Source organism: Tympanuchus pallidicinctus, unplaced genomic scaffold (genome assembly GCF_026119805.1).
Source record: "Tympanuchus pallidicinctus isolate F22 unplaced genomic scaffold, pur_lepc_1.0 scaffold29, whole genome shotgun sequence".
Taxonomy (NCBI): domain Eukaryota; kingdom Metazoa; phylum Chordata; class Aves; order Galliformes; family Phasianidae; genus Tympanuchus; species Tympanuchus pallidicinctus.
The window spans coordinates 1,810,090-1,836,379 of record NW_026294746.1 but is presented as its reverse complement, the minus strand read 5'-3'; the positions used below and the strand labels follow the sequence as shown (position 1 = coordinate 1,836,379).

At 45.0% G+C, this 26,290-nt stretch overlaps 3 protein-coding genes across 10 annotated transcripts in view; 2 read left to right on the top strand and 1 right to left on the bottom strand.

Moving 5' to 3' along the window:
- CFAP74 (cilia and flagella associated protein 74) overlaps nucleotides 1-889 on the bottom strand; it is a 35,742-nt gene extending 34,853 nt beyond the window's left edge. For all 5 annotated transcript variants that reach the window (XM_052691864.1, XM_052691869.1, XM_052691865.1 and 2 more), the window contains exon 1: nucleotides 775-889. In XM_052691864.1, the coding sequence (XP_052547824.1) occupies nucleotides 775-889 (115 nt within the window). The remainder of the gene's footprint in view (nucleotides 1-774) is intronic.
- Nucleotides 838-23,329, top strand: GABRD (gamma-aminobutyric acid type A receptor subunit delta). Of its 4 annotated transcripts, XR_008208773.1 has the most exons (10): nucleotides 5,218-5,521; nucleotides 11,155-11,267; nucleotides 11,717-11,784; nucleotides 12,614-12,834; nucleotides 13,117-13,199; nucleotides 14,748-14,885; nucleotides 15,768-15,923; nucleotides 16,516-16,727; nucleotides 17,293-17,923; nucleotides 18,889-23,329. XR_008208773.1 is itself a non-coding variant. In XM_052691884.1 (9 exons), exons 1-9 carry the CDS (start codon nucleotides 922-924, stop codon nucleotides 17,590-17,592), a joined length of 1,311 nt encoding a protein of 436 aa, XP_052547844.1. In that variant the 5' UTR covers nucleotides 838-921; the 3' UTR covers nucleotides 17,593-18,195. The 4 variants fall into 4 exon arrangements, 3 of the variants coding, with proteins under 3 accessions (XP_052547844.1, XP_052547842.1, XP_052547843.1); XM_052691884.1 differs by lacking the exons at nucleotides 5,218-5,521; nucleotides 18,889-23,329 and adding an exon at nucleotides 838-941 and having other exon boundaries at nucleotides 17,293-18,195; XM_052691882.1 differs by lacking the exon at nucleotides 18,889-23,329 and having other exon boundaries at nucleotides 17,293-18,195.
- A 2,102-nt stretch (nucleotides 23,330-25,431) lies between these two features.
- PRKCZ (protein kinase C zeta) overlaps nucleotides 25,432-26,290 on the top strand; it is a 39,667-nt gene continuing 38,808 nt past the window's right edge. Inside the window, exon 1 of the mRNA XM_052691879.1 lies at nucleotides 25,432-25,860. Within this exon, the coding sequence (XP_052547839.1) occupies nucleotides 25,790-25,860 (71 nt within the window). The 5' untranslated portion in view covers nucleotides 25,432-25,789. The remainder of the gene's footprint in view (nucleotides 25,861-26,290) is intronic.

Sequence of the window (26,290 nt, the reverse complement as noted above, 5' to 3'; positions counted from 1 at the left end):
TTACTGCAGTGTTTATTAAAAGTCAGCCACACAAGGCTGCTGCTGTACACCTGGAAACCAAAGCAGGAAAATGCCAACAGCCTGCAGTGTGTTCACATTACACTAACACCCTGCTCTACACCTCATTACTCCAGCCTGCAGTGAGGATGGAATCCTATAAGTATTCATTAAGCATTATTCAATATGAATTATGTATGCATTATTGTGTATTTGAGTAATAAGGAAAATGACAGTAAGAAAATAATCTAAGTACAGCTTTTTAATGCGGAGGTCAGTATTCAGCACTAAATGATGCATGGCAATGTTAAACAGTAGATCAGTTGATTCATGATGTAACTGAGCACGTGTTCTGACACAGAAGTCAGTCACCTGCTCATAGGCAGCTGGTGCCATGGGGGATCCAACATGGGGGTGGAAACCTGTGCCCCCCTGCAGGCACAGAGGCCTTCACCAAAGGTGAGCCCCCCCCTGGCAGCAGCTGCTGAGGTCTGAGAGGCTGAACTGAGTCCCTACAGTCAAACACTGGTTTTCACCATCATTAAGTCTGAGTCAAAATGCTGCACAGATTAAGTAGGGAATTCACTGCTAAAGAAAAAAGAATGGTTTAAGTTTGAAGTAGCTATACCTGTTACAGTGAAATGCTAAGAAGAAAACGACTGGGATCATTTCATTGGTTTGGAATATCACACTGCCCCTAGAACCATACTGTTCCATCATAGACAGGAAGTTAACCCCAGCATTCTGCAAGTTACGGCTGTGGTTTCTCACGTTCACCTTCCTCGTGTTCTTTCAGGTCAGAGCTCTGAGCTGCTGCACCGTTTCCTTCCTCTTCCAGAAATGAGATGAGAGTTGGTTCCTCTCCTCCACCCCCGTGCTCACTGCCTGCCATGCCGGCGGTTCCGTCACAGCAAGCGGGCTGACATGGAGACGGCTGAGAGTCGGTGAGTACACAGAGATCTCCAGGAAGCCTTCAAGTTGGTGCCTGTGTCAGGAGATAAATCGGCAGCGTTCGGTGAGCGCTTAAGGTATATGTAGCGACAGGGTGCAGCCACAAATTGAGCGTTAACTTCCACAGATCTCTTGTGGAGAAGTAAGGACGCTGCCAAAGCGTTTTTGTATGTACAGTAATTGGCTTATTAATAAAAGAAGCCCAGAAGAAAGCATTTTTATCTGGTTAGGGAACGAGAGGTACGCAGTGGAGTGCGAAGTATGGGATATACCGAGCTAAACCAGAGCCACCTTAAAGGCAAAGCGGAGCTGCACGAAGAACAAACCCCCCACACGAGCGGTGTGCCCGGAGCATCCCGAGCGCTGCCGAAGCCCCGCGGCCCGGGACGCGGCGGAAGGACCGACGGAAGGACGTCCGGCTGCTGCCCCGGCAACGGAGCGAACCACGCGGCGCCGGGGGAACGGAGGGACGGCGAGCCGCTGCCGCTGGAGGCGGTCAGCCCGCGTGGGATGCGCCGCGGTGGGTGTGCATGGCTGCTCCACGCTGCTCGGCTCATTTTCAGAGCGACGACATCCCAGGATCAGCCTCAGCAATCAATAAAGACAAGCGTGACCTCTAAGCTTCCTGTGAACGGAACCGGCTTGAGTCAAAAAATGACGGCTAATTGGTACCTTCGTATCAACTGTGAGTGCAGTGCGTGTTGGTGAACCTTTGTCACCAGGGCCAGCGTTCTGCCCTCACGTGCACGTGAGAGAAGCCATCGGCAGTCCCTGTGAAGGTGCCGAGTTACAGTTCCCCAGACAAGCTCCTCTCTCTCGATTCCCATTGCACCCACTGGGAATCTGGATCCACCCCCACTGCAAGCTCCAGGAGGTGTACAGAGGCACTCCCTGATGCCCAGGTCCCGTAGGCACAGTTGTGGGTGATAACGTGTGAGAAGTGAGCACGAATGAATTGAAATCCTACTGCTGAAGTCCCAAACTGAGAGGCGTTTTGGTGAAGTTCTGTAGCACCAACTGGGCACTGGAGTGCTGCTGGAGGGCTGGACGCTGCGTGGCTCCAAGCTGCTCTTCAGGCGGTCGGTTTTTCCTCCCGAACGTTTCCAAGGTGACAGCAGCTCCTCTATGGAGGTTTCTAGCTGTTTGGCAGCAAGACATGCCAATAATGCAATCTTATTTTTTTTCAGTGCGGCTCAGATTATGTAAAACGATTTCTCCATCTCTGCTCTACAACACAGAGCAATGTCTGAGTGTAAATATCAGCAGAATATCGATGGAAGCCTTACTGAGAGTAACTGTAATGCTGTGCTTGTCCAGTCCTTAAATACCAGCCGTGCATCTCAGAGCTGGGGCCGTGGGACATCCATCCAGTGCGAGGAATCATTTCTGTGCAACCTCTGAAAGAAGCTAAATATTCCCACCATATGATTGCTGCGGATATTTCCAAATCTCATTTATAAAAATAGGCATATGTGTGTAATTTGTGTTTCCAGAGACATTTGGCGACGTTGCCACAACAGTCTTCCACGAGCCGTTCATGTGGAATCGTGGGAGAATTCAGCTAATGATCTGTGGGGTGCATTTCTTGCCTGTAAGACTTCGGTATGGCGATGCAAGCTCTTGGCATGGCTGGCAGCAGAGCCAACCATCCCTGTCTGCACGTGGTGTGAAGGAGGCAGCGGCTGTGGCTGCAGCTCTGGGCCACCGTGAGGACGCTGATCCACCTGAGCTCCGTGTGTGAGGGCAGAAGGCAGAAGCACTCCCAGAAAAGCTGTGCCTGCAGCCATAAGGATGGAGGAGTGATGGCGAGTCAACAGAGTGACAAAAGGCTTAAGGAGAAATGGCTGTTGGGGCCTCTTTGTGAGACTATTTGACAGTTCTAAGCCAGTACCTAAAGGAAAGCTTCAATTATTTTCAAGAGGATTAGATGAGAAAGATTGAGGGGAGCTTACTTGTTTTGTTTTGATGCTTTAATAGCAATTTTAATTGTTTTTTAATCTCCCTCTTGAGCAATTTTAATCTGCCATTGACTCTAAAGAGTTTGGGATATTCTGCTATAATTGTAGGAAATTAAATATACGTATCATTATTATTTTATCCTCTTTTTCCTTTGGCTAATAGGAATTACTCCTGTTGAGTGGGGGTGTAAATCCATGTATTTCTCTATATGGCAGACTTTTATGCTGAAATTTCTATTTGACTGCAGAATCAACTGAAAACATGGCCCAGTGACCACGCATTGGTCTTCTGTGTAACAGAGCCGATCTAATTGTGGCCCATTGCATCAAATGTGGTGTGCTTGTTTGAAGGAAGTTCCACGTTTATTTTAGGGTTTTGTGCAAACAGGTCTTAGAACATCTCCATTTCTGAAGCACAGACATGCAGTGGTGGCTAATTGAGTCCTGTGGAAAGAACCCAGGACTTTGTTAAACCACTGCGCTGTGCTGCTGGGAGATTGGCCGTGTAGGTTCCTCTCATCCATCCAAGTCTCAGCATGAGGCCGGCTCACTCAGTGATGCCAGCAACATACATTCCTGGTCAAGTGAATGGGCGTAATCAAAACCCTGATAATACACCTGGATTATCAGAAATTATCCAGAAAATGATCGCAGTCCTGAAGGCAAACACTTTCCCATCACAATGCCACTGGAGGTTTTGTGAGCAGTCACTTTGCTGCCAGAAGCACAGAGCTTTCTCCATGGACCCCAAGTCGATGGGCACTGGAAGAGCAGTTGTGGAGGAACGCAGCAGTGATTTTTCTAGGGGATGCTGTTCTGTTTGCACTTGTTGCAATGGTCAAACTCTTAGCAGTATCTTTCCCTTTAGAGCCTACACTGTTGTGGTTTTCCTATAGGCTCACACAGATATCTACCATACAAAGTGACTCTGCGTGTCCACAAGTCTACGTGTCCATTTTGCTTTTTTAACTGATGTATTCTGGAGGCACAGAAACGTGTGTTCATTTTTTACTGGTAGGTTTGATGACAGCTGTCTAGCCAGAGAAAAGCAGCACCAAGGAATTCTCAGAGAAGGTACACAGCTCACTGAACGTCAGCCTGAGGAGCTGGAGAAAATGTCAACTGAAAATATCCTGAAAGGTGTAAATCTGCTCTGCTTCACAGAGAGACAAAATCTTTCTGTTCTGTATCTCATCCTGTAGGTTCCATTACTGATCTTTTGGTTTCCCTCCTCCAACAAACCAGTTTTAACAAACAGTCCAGCTGTTAGAGCTGACATGTAGGTCTTGTCCTCCTGGTGTGTTGGGGGCAGGTGTGACCTAATGTGGTGTGCAAAGAAAAGTTCTCAAACAAAACCCCAGCTCATTCTTACACATTTCTGATGTGTGTGTGCTGTGTACAACATATAGATGTGCACAGCTGTTCCTCCCAGTCACCTCTGTTGTTGCCCTCAACGAGTCGTGCCTTTGCTGCCATTTAGGTTGATGGTATTCGTCAGTAAGAAAAAGCCAGCCCTACAAAGGGTAAACCAAGCACTTTACAAACCCAGCGGGCATCCTTTCATTTGATTAAAGGATCCACGCGTTCATTTTCGCTTTACAATACAATTTCTTTAAAATGTCTCCTACACAGTGCTTCCTTTGTGGGTTGGTTTTAAAATTGCCATTCTGGACTGAACAGCAGCAAAAAGCAGAGGAGGAGGAGAGAAGAAAAGAGCGAAGATGGAGGAGAAGGTCGCGTCCGACCTTCGGGCTGAACCCGCAGCCCCCGGCAGCGCGGCCGGTGCCGCCCGGTCCCGAAACGCGGCCGGGTTGGGCCGCACAGCGGTGTCAGCTGCCGCCCGCTGAGCTCAGGCGTTCGCTCCGGAGCGCCGAAAGCGCTGAGGCAGAAGTTCGCACAGCCTGGGCTCCGCCGCTTTCGGCGTCGCACCTGCGGTCGGGGACGGCTTTCAAAGAGCGCAGAGATCGCGGCTTCTCCCGTCCCGGGCGCAGCTCCCACCCGCAATCCGCGCAGCTCCGCGGGGAAAGGGCCGGAGCTGCAGCTCAGCGCGGCCGAGGGGGCGGCGGCGGGGGCGGCTCTACCGCAACCTCCATCCCGCGTGCAGCCCGGGCTCCTCGTTCTCCTCCCGGCAGCGATTTGCACGGGACATGCCCGCAGCCTCGGCAGCACTTTTAGTTCTCTTTCTCCCGCGCTGGGTGGGATGGAGCTGTAATTGCAGGGGCTATTTTCGGCAGCCCGCTGAGCGGCCAGGCGGAGGAGGAGCGCGGCGCTGCTGAGCCGATCCCGCTGCCCCCATCCGGATCTCCCGGGCGGGACGGAACCGGCAGGGCGGCCCCGGGCCGGGCGGCACCGAGCGGGACACGGGAGCGCAGCGGAGCGGAGCGACGAGACGGCGGGGGCTGTCAACGCTGCCCGGCGGCGATACGGCGCTGAAACTGAGCCTCAACTTGCCGCAGGAAGGATGGCAACACCGGCGGAGCTTCGGAGCTGCCCAAGGAGCCGGGGAGCCTCGGTTTTGTGCGCCGCGGTCTAATACGTGGGAGTAAAATGGAATTTCTCACCTGGGTTTTTCCTGCCTTGGTCCTGCTGTGCACCCAGCAGCACAGGTGCATCAGGTAATCCCTTCCCATTCCCTCCTTTGCTGCCCCGGGGCTGCGGCGCACAGCGGGAACGGGGCGGCACGGACGGGAGGACGCGGGGCGGCCGAGCAGCGGTTTGTTGGGTTAACGGTGGGGCGTGCTTCGAACGGGACGCTTGGGGAAGAGTTCTGCTGGCGGCACGCGCTCTAAATTACGGGCGATCCTTTTGGCGACGGCTCCGCACCGCGCGGTGCAGCCCCGAGCGCCCCAGCAGCCGTTCGGAGCGCGGCGCGCACAGCGGGGCTGCGGCCGGGACGGCGGTCAGCGCTCCTGCGGGCTCCGGGGGAAGGGATGGGGCTGGTGAGCAGCTCAGGAAAAGTTTGAGGAACGCCGTTTTTTTAAATAATAAATTGCAAAGCTGAATGTTTGCGATTCGCAGTCGCAGTCAGTCAGAAGGTGTTAGCTAGGCAACCAGCTATGTTCTCTATATATTCTCTGATCTGGAGGCTGGATTTGGAAAAAGCTTGCCGGATTATGCAATGAAAGCAGAGGGGGAGTTAAAAAGGACTTGCTGCATGCAAAAACATGCCTACATCACCCAGAGCACGCGTGGCTGTGATATTTAAGGGGTCTTCCCACTTCTGTATCGTAGACATTGTTAATAACTTCAGAGCGGTGTACGAACTAACGATGCAGTCATGGCCTTTGGGATTAATTAGCGAGATCTTATCATTCTCCATTGGGAAGGAAAGGGACCTCACATCAGAGGAAGTGTCAGCTGCCCTTGTCCAGGGCTGACACAGTGGTGCATCCCACGACCTTGGCCATGCCTCCAAACCTCCGTGCAGCCAGCAATGTGGTGCCAGAGGCAGAGAAGATTTCTTATGACCAAAAGGCATGGAGATCTGGCCTGTCATTTCAGTGATCCCAAACTGTCTGAACTCGGACAAGGACTGAGGATTTCTGTTGAAAAGTAGTGTTTGGATATTAAAAAAAAAAAAGAAGCAGTCAGTCTTCTCAGCTTCTGTCTTCGTGATCTGTTTCCAGGCACAGTAACTGCCAGGATATGTGCAACCTGTAATTTTTTAGATAAATTATGCTGAGTTAATTGCCTGTTTCTTGGTTTTCTTCCTGCAGTTCCACAGTGATGTTGTTTGTTAGCAATATACAGACTCATGGCACAGAGCACAGGAAGGCAAAGTCTAGCTTTCGAATTTCGAGCTGTTCAGTTTGCAGTAGTTTTCCAAATATGCCCAAGTGTAAGACATTCAATATTCAAAGAAAGCTGCTCTGTTCAGTACAGCAGTTTTCTGATGATTCAGGGTTTAGCACGGCTATGGCAGAACCTTCTTTAATCCTATAGCAAGTAATCTTGCTTGCAAGTGTCCTTTTGATGAGTTTATTACATGGGATTAAAACAGATTTTTACCTTTGCATCACTAAAATTACTCACATAGGCGGCTTTTGATGCACGAAATAATAATTCTTGGAGGAGCCCAAGCAGCACATTAACTTCCTTATTTTTCCTTATTGGAGTCCCGGCATATGATTTATTGGTTTTACAGGGAGCAGTGCCTTACTGATACCGTGGTTTTATAATAACAGGCTGTGCTATCAAAGATACATTTTTACTGCTCTGATTTTGTTGACTAAGCGTGATTTGATTCATGGTTCTGGTGACAGAGGACGTCCAAAGGCGCGGAATTCCCTGTGCGATGGGCAGCTGCACAGCTGGGAGCACAGAGCAAGAGAAGAGGAATCTCAGAGAATTCTGAACGTGGTGGCACCACATGAGATGTTCCCAAAGGCAGAGCTACCTGTTAAAGGGATGCTGAGGTTTGGCAGAGGAGAGGGGAACGCACACAGCCTGCTTCCTGTGTTTGAGTACCCTGTGAGAGTGCTTAACAGAGCTGCATTTGGAGCAATTCTGTCTTGTGCTTTTTGAATGAGCCTGATTCAACCTCAGTCAGCACATTCTCCTTATGCCAGTGCTGTTTGCAGGTGAACGTTTTTGGAAAAGATTTTGGGTCTGCTTGAGGCGTGACAAGTGGCAAGAAATTTGGCATTTCTGATTGCCAGCTCTGTGGGGAAAGGCTGTTTTATCAGAGCTTGGTATGCTGCAATAATAGAAGCCTCATAATGAATCTCTAATTAAAAATAGGTGTGTCTTTCATATTTAGGATCCTACAATATTAAATGGCTTTTATATGTTTGCATACAGTTGTTCTCCTGCAGGGTAACCTCCTCAGTCTTTTACTTCCAGTCATGGAAATGGAGGAGCTGTATCACGTGAATGCATGCAGAGCAGTCTGTTTTCTGTCGCTTAAAACTCACAGAGTTTTAGCGCTTTGATGGAGCTTTGATGTTCAGAGGTTGCCGTGAATTAAGCCTAATGCCTTTTCAATTACATTTCAAAATACAGAACATATTTACAGCGAGCCTCACTTAGAGTCAGGAATGGCAGATGGGAAGGATACACACGGTGCCCTGGATAATCCTGGAGCTTGACAGAAGCCAGACTGTTTGCTGACCTTGCTGGAGATTCCTTGTCTTTTTCTCAAGAAAGAAGTTTTCTTGAGTGGTGGTGACATCAGGGCCACGTGCCCCAGAAGATTATCTCACAGAAAAGGAGATACACTCCACCCCAGTCCTTACTATCAGCCAAACTGATATTTACATCTTTCAAATCATAAGATCTTTCAGATCATAGTGACTGTGCCACTGTCCCAGGTGGAATCAGTCAGGATAGCAGGCTTAAAGAAGCAGTGGGAGATGCAAAAAGTGATTTTCCTCATCCCACTGCAGTATGTCTTTGCCACAAGGTTACAGCACTGTCCCTGCAAGTGTGATCTGAGATGAGTATCTTGTTGGCCACAAGCAGAGATGCTGCTGAGCTTTCTGCACTGCTGCTAGAGCTACTGGCACTGCTGTGCAAAAGCAGTATTACTAATGTTGTATCTTACTGAGCCATTGTAATGCACTTATTCACACAGAATATACAGGTTGCCTCTTTCCTTTGTTCAGTTTAAGTCCTGATTTTTTCTAGTAAAGTTGATAAATATCTAGCAACCATTTTCAAGCCGTGTTCCAGAAGGCAGTGAAGACAGGCTAATATCTCACTTGCCTGAAGCCTCTAACAAGACACGCTGTCCAAGTTGACTGATGCTTCTCCAGCTCAGTCCAGATGAATAGAATATCTCAGTCCCATAGCAGCTGGGAGATAGATGTCAGCTTCAAAAAGAAGGATTCTAGTATATATGTATTTTGATTCTAAACAGAGAATACTTAGCTTTAAAGGAGATGAGTTTCTCTGCTCGTTTGAGATCTGCTGCTTAGAGCTGCTTTCCCAACCTGTGACAAGGACAATTTTGTTAGGCAAAGAAGAACTTTGCAGTATTTCCAGGTCTACCAGTAGTGATTTCCTCTCTCCTTTGCCTACTATATAAGGAACTAATTTTTTTCTGCTGTTAACAACCAGCTCTGTGGAACTTCTCACAGTGCTGAAACCCCACATTTGTACGGATGAAAATATATTCCCTGCTTGAAATGAGATGTGTCGAAAGAGTTGAGATAACAACCATCTCCCTCAGCTCCAGATCTGAGAATGCCTTCCCGAGTGCCTTCAGTACACATGAGAATGCTGTGCAGCCACCTGGGATCCAGCTCTGCCCTGGTGCAACGTAAAGATAAGTTTGTTGAGCTGTTACATCCCGTGGATTTTACAAGCCAACAGCTCACTTTTACAAATTCCTTTTCTTACTAAAACAAGTTTGACAGCAGCCTACATTAGGACGCAAATTTGCTAATTCCACTATTAGTGGTTTCCTTCCTTTTAATCCTTACTGCTTACGTTACAAAAAGTTAATCCCTTCCAAAGAATATCTTCTAGCTGGACTTCCTTCTTCAGGTAAAAAACATGAACGATATTCAAGGCCATATGTAATCCCCACTGCTTGTGAATGATGAATGAAATTCTCCCACCATCCTTCTTGTCACTTTAAAGCACTGGATCTGGGTAAACACTTCTGTAACTTCTGTAACACTTCTGTGACTCCCACTGGTTTAAGTGCATATAGCTCTACTAAATTCAACAGATTTGTTACACTGATCTGACCTTAAGGCTTTATTAATAATAGAAACCAGATTCTTTTTAATTGTGTCATGGATATTTAAGTAAAACTCCCTCTAGATAGTAATCTGCTTAAAACACTGCAAGCTATGGCCCACAGTTTTTTAACCCAACTCTGTCATTTTAACTTCCTTTTAGCTTTCTGACTCTCCAAAATGCCATTACAAGAGAATACTGACACAGGGTAATTGCTGCACACTGTAAATGCTTTTTGAATAAAAAAGACGAGGCTCCTGGCAGTCCTTAGGATGCCATTACCTCATAGCAAGTGACTGAGCATAGATCAGTTATCTGGGGGTGCACCCGTGTACCTAATGTGAAAAGAAGCATTTATGTGGTTGGTGAGATGTGATACAGAACAGAAGAAACATGACCCCCTCTATTACAAATCTTCAAAGCCTTTGTTTAAATTTTATTCCAAATTATATGGCTCTGATCCTTACTCAGAAGAGCTAGAAGTAATGGCACTGCAGAGCTGAGCGCCCGGACTTTTGGAGAGAAAAAGCACGTGCTTTATTTGGGTCAATGTCACATGAACACTCTAAGAAAATTATGTAAGTACAAGGCAGAATATACTTATGCTGTATTACTCTGCAGTCTTTCGTCGATGTTTAACAAGCTTCTCCTCTGTTACTGGTGACATGGATCTCTCAAATTTACTGCTGGCCTCAGGTGGAGATGCTCAAACAGTGCTCAAACAGCTCTGATTCAGTACCTGCACTCAGATGCCTCTCCCAGCCACTGGCAATTCTTTGCAAACAGTTGTGGCAGACGTTGTCACAGTCCTCTGTTTATCTATTCCTTCTGTGTCGATCACAGCACTGGCAAGAGGGATTATGTGAGCAGGCGCAGATCTGCTGCAAATGAAGCCTGCCAGCTCAGTTTCGAAGAGAATTTGAGCTTGCCTTGTTTGTAAGAGATTATGGAATATCTACAGCATTTCTTAAGACTGCAGGGATGCATTTCAATGGTTCGCTGTTTTCACTTTTGAAATTCCTTTTAGTCCATGTCTGTGCATCACACAGGTATCCACACACCTTCTACTTAGCATTGCTTTTTCACTACCTGAGCGCTTTTCACAGCATCAAAGATGTTCAATCCAAATTCCAGTTCAGAAGTTTTTACACTTTTTCTCATCACATTTGAAAAGATCCATCCTTCCTCAGTCCTTACTTTCTCCACTCAATCCAGCTACCCAGATAGCTGCATTTCATGCAGTATACAAACTATCCTGGTTTTCCTTATGCTTTCCTTGCATTTCTAAAACTCTTCTCTTCAAGAAAAAAAAATACTTTTGAAAGTAACTACTTTTATTGCAGACAGGAGCCACAGGATTTCCTGGAATAGGTTTTGATTTAAACAGAAAAATCTGAAATGCTCTTCTACCATAAACAACACTGCTCTTCTGAAGTGCCTCTCATGCTTACTGGTTTGACTGCCTGTGGTCAGGGAGTAGAAGAGGACAATGTCTCCATTTGCTGTTATTTTCATGTCTGTAAATGTGGGCAAGTTTTAAAAGATTCCAATTCTCTTTACCTAGAGCTATGACTGACATTGGAGATTACATAGGCTCCAACATCGAAATATCCTGGTTACCCAACCTGGATGATCTGATGAAAGGCTACGCACGTAATTTCAGGCCTGGGATTGGAGGTGAGAAACTGAGAGTTATGCCTTTTATTTCTTACGATTATTTTATCCTCTGATGTTTCTCTGAACTTCATCCTCTGATTCAAGAGTTGTGTTAATCTTATACTTGGATTCTGGAAACAGTAGCAAACAATGTGTTTATTTTGCCATTTGAAACACAAATTAGCACTGCAGCCTTCTTGCTGCTACAGTTCTTAAACCACTGATACCTAAATTGAAGTCATTTTGGCTCACATTGTGGCAGTAATTTCTGTTTGCTTGAAGACACAGCGTCTGAAACAAGATGTCATGTTTTCTGGGAGAGATCACATAAGTTTCAGTAGTTGTGACTGAATTTCATTTCCTTTATCACTGATTGATTTTATCACTGATACAAAAGTCAACAGCCTTTGGTCATCTCCATACTCATCTTGCTATGATGTAAATCATGTCATTCAAACTTGTTTTCTCAGGTCCTCCTGTTAACGTTGCTCTTGCAATTGAAGTAGCCAGCATTGACCACATCTCAGAAGTGAACATGGTACGTTGGGTTACACTTAGTTGGGAATGTCTGCAGTGCAGTGACAGCAGGTGCAGAAGGTGAAATAGAGACAGGTGATCCTTTGTGTGTCTGGAGTGGAAAGACTGTCAGAAGATACCACAGAGAACAAACTTTGCATCTTAAGACACAGGCAGATTCTGTTTGGGCAGAAGTTGGCAAGGAAAAGACTCTAGATAGGTGTAAGTCACTGAGACTTCTGCACACTAACAGCCTGATTTTAAGCCTCAGCTCCAACTGCTGTTCACATTCCTTCTCACCACACAAACTTCCCTCGAAAAGCCAAGGGGAGCATTGGTTGTGAGATGTGCCTCCTTTCCACATGAAGACCTTTCAGTAAAGCAATGGAATATAACAACTTAGAAATCTCACAACCAACCATTGTATGAATTAATTGCATTCCTGAAACACAACAGATTGAATTTGAAATCCAGAACTTTCCCTCCATCCTTTCCCATTACTACCAATAAAACTTCACCTGATTTTTTTTTTTTAGTTTTGCTACAAAAATCCTCCAAAACCAAAGGCAGTGCTTCCAGAGATAACTGAACAGCTTTCCCCAGCACAACAGATGCAATTCCCCTGACATGTATCTGTACCACTGACTCTGAGTAATTCTTTGATACCTTGGGACCACCCAAGGTAAAAGCATACGACAAATTAAAACGCACGGACAGTTCTACGGCAGAGGATAAAAATACCTGTGTGCACAGGGGACATTTCTAAACCAATTCAGTTATTTTTGACCAAGTCCTGAGGCTTTACCCTCTTTGTTTAGCGTCTCTTGCTAACTGGGATTTCCCTGTCACAGGAATACACCATGACAGTATTTCTGCACCAGAGCTGGCGGGACGACCGCCTGTCCTACAACCACACCAATGAGACCCTGGGGCTGGACAGCCGCTTTGTGGACAAGCTGTGGTTGCCAGATACTTTCATAGTGAACGCCAAGTCTGCCTGGTTCCATGACGTGACTGTGGAAAACAAACTGATCAGGCTCCAGCCAGATGGAGTCATCTTATACAGCATAAGGTAAGCAGGGCGGGGGGTCACTGTCCTCTGCCATGTGTTCACCTGCTGAACAGACCATAAAAGTAACCGCTCTTTTTTTTTTTTCCCCTGGAAAATTTCTTAAAATAATTATTAATTTAAATCAAAGAAAATGTTTTTCTCTTGTTAATGTTATGTTAGTGTTATGTCTCTTGTAATGTTAAGTTTTCAACACTTTCCATTCAGTCTCTGAATTCCGAGGAAAATGCAAGTCCACAGCTCTGTCTGCACGCCACTAACTGGTGTTCATTTTGCTTTGGACAGGATTACCTCAACAGTGGCATGTGACATGGACCTCTCCAAGTACCCGATGGATGAGCAGGAATGCATGTTGGACTTGGAGAGCTGTAAGGGCTGAGTGCAGCACTTCATCTAACCTGTATTTTGCTTGAAGCCTGCATGTATGGTTCTTAGCTTGAGGGAACTCGCTGGAGTGATTCTGCTTTAATCAGTGAAATGTAATGCGTTTAGAAAGAAAGGGTACAAAACACATCCCTTACTCTATGTGCCAGAGATGGACTCGTTCAGCTCCAGTTTAAAGATGTGGGATTTAATTCAGTGAAGCTGAACAACCTGCAGTCCTGCTGAAAACAAATGCCCAGAACTTTGTGTTTTATGTAAAGCCTAGTGGCACTGTGACAGTCTTTTCATTAGCATTACTGAGGTTTCCATCAAGTCCAGCAAGATGTAAAGAAGCCCATGGGCAAAATTTGGTGTGCTATTTTTGCTTTGTGAAAAATGACTACAAAAACCCCCAAAAACACAGGAAAAAGAAAGATTTCCCTATTTTTAATGAATGTGATTGTGCCTAACCTTTGCATAGCCATCTGTTACACAAAAATCAATCAGAACATTTCAGAGAATGGCTTAAATTCATTTGTGCTCAAAAAGGTGAGTGAAGAATGAATGCATATTTTTGAAACCTAGAGGAGCTCGGGGCTCTAGGTATATGAGTAGTGGTTTCTAAGCAGAAGCACTGCCCCATTGATTTAAGATTCATTTATTCATATATACATTAAGATTCATTTGCCCTATTGATTTAAGATTCTGTTTTTCATTTTTTAGCCCTGACTTTGTTTTCTAGGCAATTAACCACAATACCATTTTATCCTGTCAAAAATAGCAATCTACAGTTTTACTTATGTAATCACCAACTGTAGAGGCAGCAGACACTGAACCAGCAATCAGTTCTTTCCTTCTGCAGGGAATTTTGGTGGTGGTTGAGTTTTTCTAATTGAATTTGAGGATTTTGATGTCAGTGCAACAAACAAGTAAGAAGCAAGACTCCTTAAAGAAACAAGGTGGTTTTGCAGCAAGTTGTGCATTAACAACAACACCAGCAAAGATTGATTTCCTACGGATTTGCATGTTACATAAATTCATTCATGCATCTCCCATCCTTCTCTCCTACCCTGGTACCCTGTGCCTCTTCCAGCTGGCACCCATGCCAAACTACAGCAATTAATAGCCTGATATACATGGTGATTGTGAAGCTAGTGACTTGATTTGAGGATGGACACGGGTCTGTGCTGTGCTGCTGTTCTCTAACTGGAGCAGGTAGCCTCGTTTGAGCACTACAACAGCAGTTATTCTGCTCCTGTGAGCAGGCACATGGGCATTTCTCATGACACTGAAGTGCACTGTGCCATACCACATACTGTTAGTCAGTGCAAATCAACTCGGATTATTCTCCCTGTAGGAAAGCCACCCCTGATGGGATCCTGGAAACACTGATGTTGCCAGGATAGTGAATTATCTGGAGTGAATCACAGCATGTTTGCAATGGGACCAATGAAAATCAGTGTAGCAGAGGAATTACAGCACTTCCCCAGTGAGCCCTCTGGGTTCTTAATTTCTTCCCCATGCTTTGCATTTAATCTGCTTTCTTTTGGCAGATGGTTACTCTTCAGAGGACATCGTCTACCACTGGTCAGAAAACCAGGATGAGATCCATGGGCTGGATAAGCTGCAGCTTGCTCAATTCACAATTACTAACTACCAGTTTACAACAGAACTGATGAACTTCAAATCTGGTAACAGGATCTGTCTTCAATTCAGGGACAGTATCTGTTATTCTTTTCATACAGGAAAATCTATTTCTATAATAGAGAATCCCTCCTCCTCAGTAACTAATTTAAACAATCTGTCAGGTTTCTAACATGAATTTTCTGTAGCTCATGTTTGCAAAAAATGGTAACCTTTTGCTTTCAGGTAGTCACTATAGCATATTATGTTCTTCAGCTCTATATGCTTGAGAAAATACTGTGTGGAATAGTCAGACAGTGCTTGATAAGGTATAACTCAAATTTTCCTGACCTAATTTGCAACTTTGGATAAGGAAAATTTCCATTAGACCTCATGTTACGAGGCTTATGACGTACAGTCAAATCATTCTAATTCCACCCAGTAGAAGTCAGTGGTGTGTACGTACATCACTGGCTTTATTGCAATGTTTGTAAAAGATTGGAGTCATTTTTTTCCTGCTGATTTTTCATCCTCTTTCATGTACTCAGATCCTCATTTATGCTGCACATCTCCTCTAAGCTCTTTTTTGAGTTTGAAATTAACTTGGCCTTTTAAAAAATCTAAATTTAGTATCTGGAGGACTTTCTACAGCAGATGATAAGACAGTACACATTTTGAAGCAATACTGTTATTTGAGAAGACTCATGATTTTATTTTCAGATCTGGCATTGATATGACCTGAGACAAATCATTTGACCTATTCTTAGCTAACTGTGCTGATGAGAACTGCATAAACCCTCATGCAGAGTTTATGAGGACTAATCAAAAAAGATTCATGAAAGCTTGTTGTGATCCCTGGCCAAAAGAATGTTGTTTGAGAACATAAATCTGCATCTCTGTAGGAAATGTTCTTCTGCCTATCAGTTGAGCTGCAGCTCACTTTCTGTCAGCAGGGCAGTTTCCCAGGCTGAGTCTCCACTTCCACCTCCGACGAAATCGAGGTGTTTACATCATTCAGTCCTACGTCCCTTCTATCTTGCTCGTGGCCATGTCCTGGGTGTCCTTCTGGATCAGCCAGTCAGCTGTGCCTGCCAGGGTGTCCTTAGGTAAGACGGACAGAACGGGGATCTAACAGGAAAGGGTATGTTGATGGTGTAACTATGCTCTCTAATGTCTTGTTTTCCATTCAGATGCATTTATGAATACTGTGTTTAAGTGTGCGGAAGAGAGTGTCCTTTAAAATATTTCCTGCCTGCTTTAATTTCTGCCATGCTATCAAAACAGTTACCTCAATAAAGAACACGGGCCACTAAAGATGGCTAAAAGCAATAGCGAAGGTGAGGCAGTCCTATAAAAGAACTGATCTGGAGAAACTGAAACCATGACAAAAAGATGCTCCTAAAGCTTGTTAGTCTGCTTGCCTGAGTAAGGGCTGCAAGTCCAGACCCAAAAGTTTTTGAGTGTAAGTCTTCTGGTTTTAATCCAGAACTAGAAGAAAACCAAAGATAAGATGTTCAAAGCTGCCTTAGTCATGCAAATGTACGTCCTTACAATTTCTTTAAATCCCATTTGGAAAAACAGAAACCATACTATTAAGGGTCTTCTGCTGTGAAAAGTATTCCTCAGTTTCAGATTGGTAAACGCGCTCATGAAGGTGTGTTATGAGACCTAAAGGAGCTTTCTCATACCACGCTGCAGGCATAACCACTGTTCTTACAATGACTACACTGATGGTCAGTGCCCGCTCTTCGCTTCCACGAGCATCTGCCATCAAGGCACTTGATGTTTACTTCTGGATATGCTACGTGTTTGTCTTCGCTGCACTGGTAGAATACGCTTTTGCACATTTCAATGCTGACTACATGAAAAAGCAGAAGAACAAGATCAAAGCGAGAAGGCAGAGTGGAGAGGTCAGTAAGCCAAGTAGTGTGAAAAGATTTGCAAAAGCAATGGCTCTGCATTGCAAAGTTTTCTCCTTATGGAAGTAAATTCTTTTTATAGAAATGCTATTATAGAACAGCCCAGGTTGGAATGGACCTTGAAGGGCCATCAGGTGCAGCTCTTCATGGGAAAACAGAGCCTACATTACATTATCTAACACCCTTTCCAATTCTCTGATACTTTTGTTATTATAGCAAACAATTGAATGTAATTGTCAGTGCTCAGTTAGCACTACGACTGCAACACAGCCTTGCATGATTGGTTGCTGTATTTAAGATGGGAAATAGAGAATAAAGGAGAACAAATAAGAAGAGATGTAAAGTCTGTCTCAAGACTTGTACTTCAGAAACATATTTAGAGCTCAGATGTGGTAGCACAGAAGCTTTCAGAGGCCTTTCTATTGTTTGCCAAAGCAAACAATAAATACCATTTATCACTCTCGCATATATTTCACCATGTCAGCATCACAGATAGTTTGGATGAAGTACAAATTGCTATAAATTGCTGTTATATATTTTCCTCTTTCCTTTGCAGATAAACGTGAAGAATGCCATTGTTCTGTTCTCCCTCTCCATCGCTGGTGTGAACCAGGAGCTGGCCATTTCCAACAGGCACCACCGAATGCCCAGAAGTCTGCCTGGATCATATGGCACAATAGAAATAGAGACTGGAGAGACTAAACGGCAGCAAGAGATGAAACTGGATAAAAAGAGTGGTCTGAAATCCCTCTTTAAGCCCATTGATGCTGACACCATCGATATATATGCCAGAGCAGTGTTCCCAGCAGCCTTTGCAGCAGTCAATGTTATATACTGGGTTGCCTACACTATGTAAAAAGCCCAGAACTTTGTGAAGAGCCAAGAATTGAACAGTACCTACACACTAAACAGTCCTTGCTGAAACTGTACTGTGCCATCTCTTCTCAAAATATTTTCCAGTGACCTTGAGGCATTTCTAGTCAAGAAACTCCTGCAATCAATTCCTACTAAAGCAGCAAGAAAAACAGTTTGTTACCAATCTGATTTGATACATTAAGGACTGTACTCTGCTCAACAATCCCAGCTCCTTTTGTTTCCTCTCTTACCATGAGAAAACATTTCATATGTACATAACAGCAGAAGTTTAAGTCTTGAACTACCATGTTCTTTCTCCACCTGAAGCATTGGTAAGTAATGAAGGTTTAGCCTCTCATGCTCAGAGCATTTCGTTTTTCATAGTGGAACAGCTAATTCCCAGCTTCCACACAAGTGATTTTCTGTGGAATGGTCTAACTTCAATGCAAGTGGCAAAGTTGGCAATTTTAATCACAAAAATCCCATGGTAAAAGTAAAAATAGAAGCGAGTGGGGGTTTATTGAATTTTCCTTTGTCTTAGATAAAGTATTGAAAACATTTCAGTGCTCTTAGTCACAGCATGAAATAAAATACACTACATGGAGTTCTACTGAATTGTTAATAATGACAGCATTACATTTCAGATCTAAGCTAATGAAAGATTTAACACTCGAGCATAGTAACCTTTGGTACTTCAGTGGGCCCCAGCACAGGCAAAAGTGGTTCAGAAACAGGGAAAGCTCAGCCTTTCTGCATTGGATCACTAACAATTTCAGAGGAGCTTGGTAATGAAGGAACTCAAACTCCATTTTCAGGAAGGATTTTAGAATTTCCTATATGAGTTTCAGTGGCAGTCTGCCCTACGTGCCTCTGAAAATCTCCTTGTTGCACCTGGCACGAAATAGCTGAGCGAAGTTCAAAGGTGTCATAAATGGCTTTAAGTCATTCGGTCGCTTTGGATATTTTTGCAGTTTTTATTCTATGGCTGACATAATGTTAGGCTTCTTCACTTCCCTGTTTGACAGTGAAATGTATGAGAACTCAGACACACGCTCAACTCAAGACTGGATCCTCCCACCATGCTCATACAAATAACACTTTGTTCTGTGAGTAACTCCAGGGATCCGGCAAATGAAGGCAGTATTCACAGCAAATACAAGTTTCATAGTTAATCTCTATCAAAAAAGCACAGTAAATAGATTGGGATATAGATTAAAACAACAGAAGTATTTAAGGCACTTTTTGGGATTTTTTTTTTCTTCCTTTTTGGGGGGATTCTGGTGCCTTGAAAGATAAGGTTGTTCCAAACCTAGAGAAAGAAGATGCAACAGAAAATATTACATGAGAGAAGGAGGGAATGAGTGAGGCTAAGGAGATGGCTGAAAGCTGTGGAAGGGAGCATGGGGAGGTGCAAGATGAAATAGGACACAAGATGTAAATGAGAGAAGAGCAGTGCTGGGCTTGGAAGATGGGCATGGCTGATGGAATTGCAAGGAGGAGGAAACAAGCATTGGCTCACGTATCCCTCCCACCTTACCTATCTGTGACACACGGCTCAATTTCATATGACCAGAACTGAAAGAGCATTTTAAGGCAAATTTATGACTTCAAAAGAGATTTGCTCAATATCAGCTAAGTAAGAGAATGCACTGAAGAAAAATTAATGATCCTGAAGTGAGCTATGATATGAACTATGATCCCATCGTAAGTCAGGCTGAGGATCACGTGGATTATTTCTGTTCTACTGGAAACATTTTCAGCCATGTGCTGGAAGGTGCAAACCATCACCCAGCTATGTTTTTTCCAGAAAGTTCTCATCAGTCTGGCCCTGGACTGAGACACCTGGATTTTGCACTAAGTTCTTGCCACTGATGTGAGGATGAACCTTCCTGGAGTCATTTCATTGCATCATCTGCAAGACGGGTATAATTATACTGATTTCTTTACTAAGCCTTTGAGATCTACAGAAGCAAAATCCTTTTGAGAGACACAGAAACTGTCAGGCTCCAACTAGATACGTGCACTCAAAGTGTACAGCAGCTGGTTATTCAGGGTAATTAGTGAGAAAGTGGCTGCATACATTCTAAAGGCAATGTCTAATCTAATTACTTCAGCAGTAAGAGTCTGCAGTTGTGCACCTGACACAAGTCCTTACCCTGAAGTCAACTGAGGTGATCACAGAGGGTTATTGGACAAAATTAGCTGCTTCTCCACCTGGGTGCCAGTCACTGGCTGCACACCCTGCTGGCTTCTTCATAAGGTTTATTCAATGCATTGTTCTGTATTTGTTTGCAGACCTTCAAGCTGCACAGCTATTTGTGACTGATCAAGGTAAAGGGTGGCTACGGTCTTTCCCTCAAAAAAACCCACAAACCTAACAACAAAAACCACCAAAACCACCACCCAGGACAAAACAAAACAAAGAACACCAAAACCAAAACCAGAATGCTAGGCTGTCACATAAAAAAGCATAAAAAAAAAGGAGGGGGAAACCTCAGGATATTTCAGGAAGTCAGAATGTGAGAATACATGTGGCAGCTGTGTCCACTCCAGGAATGAGGTGACTCAGAGGGGAGAACAGGCGTCCCTGCTGCTGCAGTTGCAGAGCAGCACAAGGCAGAACAACTCCATTGTGAAGTTACAGTTTTTGAAATGTGTTTCCACAGCCAGAAATAAAACAGATGCCTTCCAGATTCTTTTACAGGAGGGATGTTAGTACAGGAGTACTGTGTCATTATTGGAATTTTGAATAAAACTGAAGCTTCTGTACATTTGAGATTGTTCCACATTTTTGATTTTTTTTTTCACATTTGAAAACCATTATATATTATTAATATCTGAGGACAATGCCCTAATCAACTCTATTTTTATGGCACACTTAATAAACAGAAATAAATAAGCTAAATCTGATGTCACTGGAAAGCTAGCAAGCTTTGGATGGGTTGTGCTAATATCAGGAAGGAAATACATATATAATATATATATGAGGGCTGTACCTGGAAGAATTTGTATTCCTTTCATCAAAGTAGAGTACTGCTCTAAAATCCTGGTGTGTCTGTGAGAAGGAAAGAGGGATACGTATTAATGTAATCATTCTCAATGTGAAGTGTGAATAAAGCATAGTTTGTACAGAAGTTGTAGCTCCCATAAAATGGACAAAGCAGACATTCCAGCTACTGAACCGAAAGATAAAAGACATTACAAGGAAAATCAAAATAACCTCAGGGATTTCATCCCATAATGAAGTCTTGCCTTTTCAGCACCCAGAGGCTCATAAAACTCTCATTTGGCCTCGACAACAGAAGAGAAAGGACCATTCTGTACTCATGAGTGCTTTCTGTGGGGCTCTTCTGCAGACTACTGAATTTATATTAAAAAATAGCTGTTGCTACCTAAAGAGGTTGAAAAGAAACAAGGCACAAGAAGAACAAGGCGTTGCACCATTAGTTTGAAAGACATGCTTGCAGTGACAGCACTGTTAAAAGGTTAATATACAGATAAGCCTGTCCTGTTTCTGGGCAAGAAGGAAGCATTTATTCAAGGTAAAGTAAAAGCTCTCACATCAGTTCTTAACAGGGTTCCTAATCCAACAGATAATGTAGCGAAACCAATTTAACTCAATGAGGCTTCTGCTGTTGGTACAACAAAGCACTTAATATGAACACTCTCATTTTAAATATTCAGTCATTAACCTAAGAAAGCACTTCACATTAAGAGGAAAACAGCACCCCGTGCGGATCTGCCTGTGCAGCAGAACAGATAACAAATGATTAATGAAAGTTTCGTAGGATATTTATTAAAATAAAAACCTCGGTCTCCCCTGCGCTCTCTTGGTTGTAAGGCTTAAAACACTTGCAAAGGTTGTTTGATGATACAGTAACACTGTGTGCAACGTGTTACAAGCACACCTAGCTAGCTCTTCCTAATAAGACTGAACAATTCTGGCAATGGATGTGTATCTATTTGGAAAAATTTGGCAGCTGAAATGCAAGCCACTGCCTCTTTCTGCTGTTGTAGCTTGTGTCTTAAATGAAAAGACTTTGAAGACCTAAGCTCATGGTTACATAATGCATTAAGGATCTGTCCTCTCCTTATACAAGCTTTATGTCATGGCTATTCCTTTTACTAAGTCATGCACAGTTAAAAACAAATCCGAGCAGACAGCAAAGTGCGCTCTGTCAGAAAACACAGCACCAACAGAGCTGATCAGATGTTACTGGAGTTCCCTGTTCAGCAAAACGGTGGTCCAAAAAAAGAGCTCCAAACGTTCCTGATCTCTCAGGTATCTAAAAACTTCTGGTCGCTGCAGATGTAGGACCAACCAACGCACAGCAGTGACTAATGCTATTGAAGCAAAGACTTCTCTGCCCACAGGTCCAGCCTCCATCTTTTGGTATAAAGCCTGTCATGGATCTCCTACATACCTTCACCTTTTCCTGAGATGAAAAGAGTACTGGAATTACCTTTGCTAGCATAAATATCATGAAGTCCTCAATTTTCATGCACCGGGTAACCAGATGGGGTGAAGAGGACATTTTTCTTTACAATATAATGAATAATTGGCCAGCTGGGAACAGACATGGCTGGAAGCTGCACACAAACACATAGTCCACTGGGTTATGCCAGAATTAGAATTACCACAGTCCTCTAAGATTAAATAAAGATTGAACGATGGAATACAGAGTAATCTGTAAAACATCTGGCACAACACTCCATCCAGGCTGTTCTTCCTTTGTCGCTGTTTCTTTCAGAGTGAGACAAACACACAAGATCTATTTCTGTACATCCTACCATAGTTTTTAGATACCTACGTAGGATTTCCCAGCCCTTATCTTTCCAGGTTATATGTACAACTAATATATATACACATACATGAGCTTGAATATTTGGAAGCCAGAAGGATTCTTCATATATTTTGTACACGATATCACATATCATACTTTTAAAGTGAACTTCTCCTTTACAAAGAACAAACATTTAACAAGTCTGCTACAAGTACGTTTAGATTGCCTCCAGTGGTGTTTCTGGGCACTCTCAGTGAGGGATTCATCAGACACTTTCAGGATGTGGAATACACCGCATTAAGAGCGATCGCCTTTCATTCCAACTGAATGGTGGCTGGACCAACAATGAGAATTCAGAAAAGCTTAATTAGTCTGGCCCAAGAAAAGCAAAACAAAATAAGACTCTAGAAGAACCAAGGTGAAAATTTGATCCCCAGGGTTTGTTTTTTTGATTTAAATTTTTTTTTATCATTTTCTTCCATGCTCTGAATCAACAGTTCCAAGTCTTCAGTGGCAGAAACACTCATTTCCTTTCTTCTACACTTTCACTGTCACCTTCCAGAAGGGGAATTTGTTTCTGAAGGATTAGGATCAGGGTATGCAGTGAGAAAAAAGATTTACAGTACACTGTCTGCTGGTGTTCACACGCAAAAGGGAGACAGGTTAAAAATATGTTTCCACAGAGACGGGCTGTCGAAATATCTTGGAAAAATAAATATAGAAGCATACAGGTTTGGTTTAATTTATTTTAAATGCATGTAGCTTGGTCTACCCATAGAATCCTTCCTGAAACTCCAGGTCAAGATAAGTGAGTTAGCTTCTGGGTGCTTCCATTTTGCATGAAAGAGACAAGTAAGGAGATTGTCTTAAAGCAGCCTTGAAAAATCATTCATTTTGTCTATTTTAAGAGGCTAACCAACAAGTGAGAAAATCAATAAAGAACAACCACAGTGATTTCTGGTGTCAAGCAGGATATATGCCTTCTTCCAGTTTATGTTAAAATATATTGGTGTTTTCCCTAATATTTTTTTAATCCAAACCCAGGGTTATTTAGCCCATACTTGCCCCTACTGGATCCAATGATTCCACTGCCATCAATTTCAACAGAAAATACAGCCTGGCTGTTTCTTTGGAAGAAGAGAGTCAGTAGGCTGGAGGCAGCCTGTTGTCTGTCTGCAGGCGCAGCTGCTTTGATTTGCTAAAGAAGAAATTCTGCGGAGGTGCATTTTGATTCTTGAGTGACACAGAACTGATTACTCACACTTCACGTCTGTGTGAAGATAGCAGCTTTCTGTCCTCTTGTCCTGTTGTTTTGTTCATAGCCTGAAACCATCAGTTCTGATCCCTACTAAATCCCTAAAAGCTCAGAAAGTTGGCGGTCCTAAAATATCTGAAGATTTGAGGCACTAGTTGAAGTAAAAACAGGACAGCAATCTTCTCCTTATATTAAGGTAAAAGTCATACCAAAAGGTACTTCCCCCCCCCGCCAAAAAAAAAGGTTTTTAGGAACTATTTGTCATAACGGTGTCTTAATTCAAACATTTGAAAGGATGAAGGATTGGATTTTTTTACCTTTTTTTTTTTTTTTTTTGTTAATCTCGTACGGCTCACACAAAGACTTTGTACCTGAAAGAACCGATTTCACCAAGGAAAAGACAGAAAAACCCGCAGGTCCTGCAACTCCATCATCAGACCTAAACACCACAGCTGTATCTTTCTGTTGGAATTTGTAAGGAGCCACGGTTAGAAGAACGCTGGAGAGCGCAGCTCCGCGCAGCTCAGCTGCCTTCGGCTGAGCGCTGCCTGGGGGCCTTGCGCCACCTGCTGGAAGCACGCGGGTGTTGCGCGTGTTCCTGTCGGAAACACCGGTGCGATGAGCAAAAGGAGGGGAAATTAAACACAGGACCCGCCGCTCCGGATGTCCTGAACGAACCTGCGCCCGACACGCCTCATTAAAAGTCTGCAAATTAAGGAGGCCCTCCTCTCTCATAATTAATCCTAGGCATGCTCTGTTAAATTAACAGCAATGAAGCACGAAGTGCCAGAGCAGCGAATGGAACCCTGCTTTCTCTGTCGTACTTTCTGAGCCGTCGCTTGCCCGCCGCTCAGCTCAGCCTCCCGCGCTTCCCCTCAGACGGCCGCCCGCCCTTCCCCTCACGCCCCTCACGCTCTGAGCCGCGGCTGCCCGAGCTGCCCGCCGTGCCCCGTGAGGGCGCCCAGGAGGCGCTCATAGCCCTCCCGGCGCGGTGTCGCTCGCACTCATTGCTTCTCACCGGTCTGAGCCCGCCTCCTGCCAAGCGCTGCCGCGGCTCGAAGCGCGGAGGTGCTACAGAGGCACAGTACCCGAGGGGAGCTGGGTGGGACGGCTCCACCGCGAAGAGATCGCCACCTACCGCCTCCTTTGCGCCATACCCGTCACCTCAGCGCAGGGAGGGGTACGCCCGCCGCGTGCTTCTTTGATTGGCTGCAGGTGTTCGGCTCTCGGTTCTATCCTGGCTTTTGATTGGTCGGGAAACCACTACTCTCCCAGGTAATGGTTCCTGGCCTACGATTGGCGGTAGGTAGAAGGTAGCCTTTTGGGGATTGGCTCCAGGTGAGCCGAAGCTCGCTATTGGCTGACAGGTAAAGCGGGAGGCATCCTATTGGCTGTGGGGGTTAGTCCTCTTAGTCCGCCATGTTCGGCGCGGTGGCGCCGTTGCTACTGGAGCCGGCGGGCGGGGGGGCGGCGGGGCGGCTGAGGGGAGCGCGGGGCGAGCTTTGCCGCGCGCCGCTCCGTGAGGCAGCGACTGCCGCCGCGTCCCGGGAGCTGTGAGCCGGGTGGGTGGCGAGGCGTGAAAGTTGGCTCCGAACTTCCTGACGGGACTTTACACAACTTCAGGCCGCGGCGGGGCGAGCCGGGTCCCGGTGGGGCGGGGCGGGCCGCGGCCGGGGGCCCGCAGGGCGCGGGGAGCTCCGAACAACAGGAGGCGGGCGGCAGAGCCCGCCTGGTTGGGCCCCGACAGGGCGGGGCTGTGTGGTAAACAGGTGGGGGTGAGGAGGAAGGGGGGGAGGAGCGTGCGGGAACTCGGGGCGAAGGGGTTGAAGCGGCGGAGAAAACTTATTGGGGCTGTTAGAGCTTTTCTTCGTGCTTTTATCGGGGAAATTGGAAGCGAAGGTGAACCGAAAGCTGTTCCGTGTGTGCGCTGCCTCCTGTCAGAACGGCGTGCGGAGCAGCGGGCTGGGGGAAGAAAAATAGCCTCAAATTGGCGTGAGCGCCGCGCTCGGAGCGTTTCACATCGTTTGCGTGCGGGGCTGCCGCTGTGCTGACCGTGCCTGCTGTGCACAGCTGCGCCATCACCTGCGGAGCTCCGGGACCGAGAGCTTCGTGTGCTGAAAGAGCGTCTGTGAGCTCAGGCGGTGTGCTGAACGCGGACCATGCCCAGCAGGATGGGCTCGAAAGGCAATTTGAACAAAGACATCATCAGGGTAAAGGCGCACTACAGTGGGTGAGTCTGGGTGTTTTCTGTCTGTTGTATCCTCCCAAACTTTGACTCCTGTCTGCGGTCTGATCTGGTAACAGAATAACTCTGGTGTCCTGTAGTTTATGTCTGGTAATTAAGTAGAGTGATTAAAATACCATCCAGATTCCTGCCGTGTGTTGGTTGGAGGAAGGAGCTGATAGATTGGCCTTGAATTGGGGAAAACGTGCGTGAGTGGTGTAAAGTTACTGGAATTATTTAGATAAATATGAAAAGTTAATCTTAATTGCTTCTGATGCTAACAGTGGAGTCAGATGAACCTCTTCAAGCTGCTTGAGGATCTGTTTGTACTAAATTAAACACCTGAAGATTAAGCAAATGTGTATTCCTGTGGTGGATAAACACCAGCAGTAAACTTTTGCATGTTATCTGTTAGTCTGCTTTTTATTTTTGATAT

Coding starts and splice junctions, on each gene's coding strand:
- GABRD (XM_052691882.1), top strand. CDS start 5,454: ATGGAATTTCTCACCTGGGTTTTTCCTGCCTTGGTCCTGCTGTGCACC. Junction 11,785..12,613: donor ACATCTCAGAAGTGAACATG/GTACGTTGGGTT, acceptor TCCCTGTCACAG/GAATACACCATGACAGTATT. Junction 13,200..14,747: donor CATGTTGGACTTGGAGAGCT/GTAAGGGCTGAG, acceptor TTCTTTTGGCAG/ATGGTTACTCTTCAGAGGAC.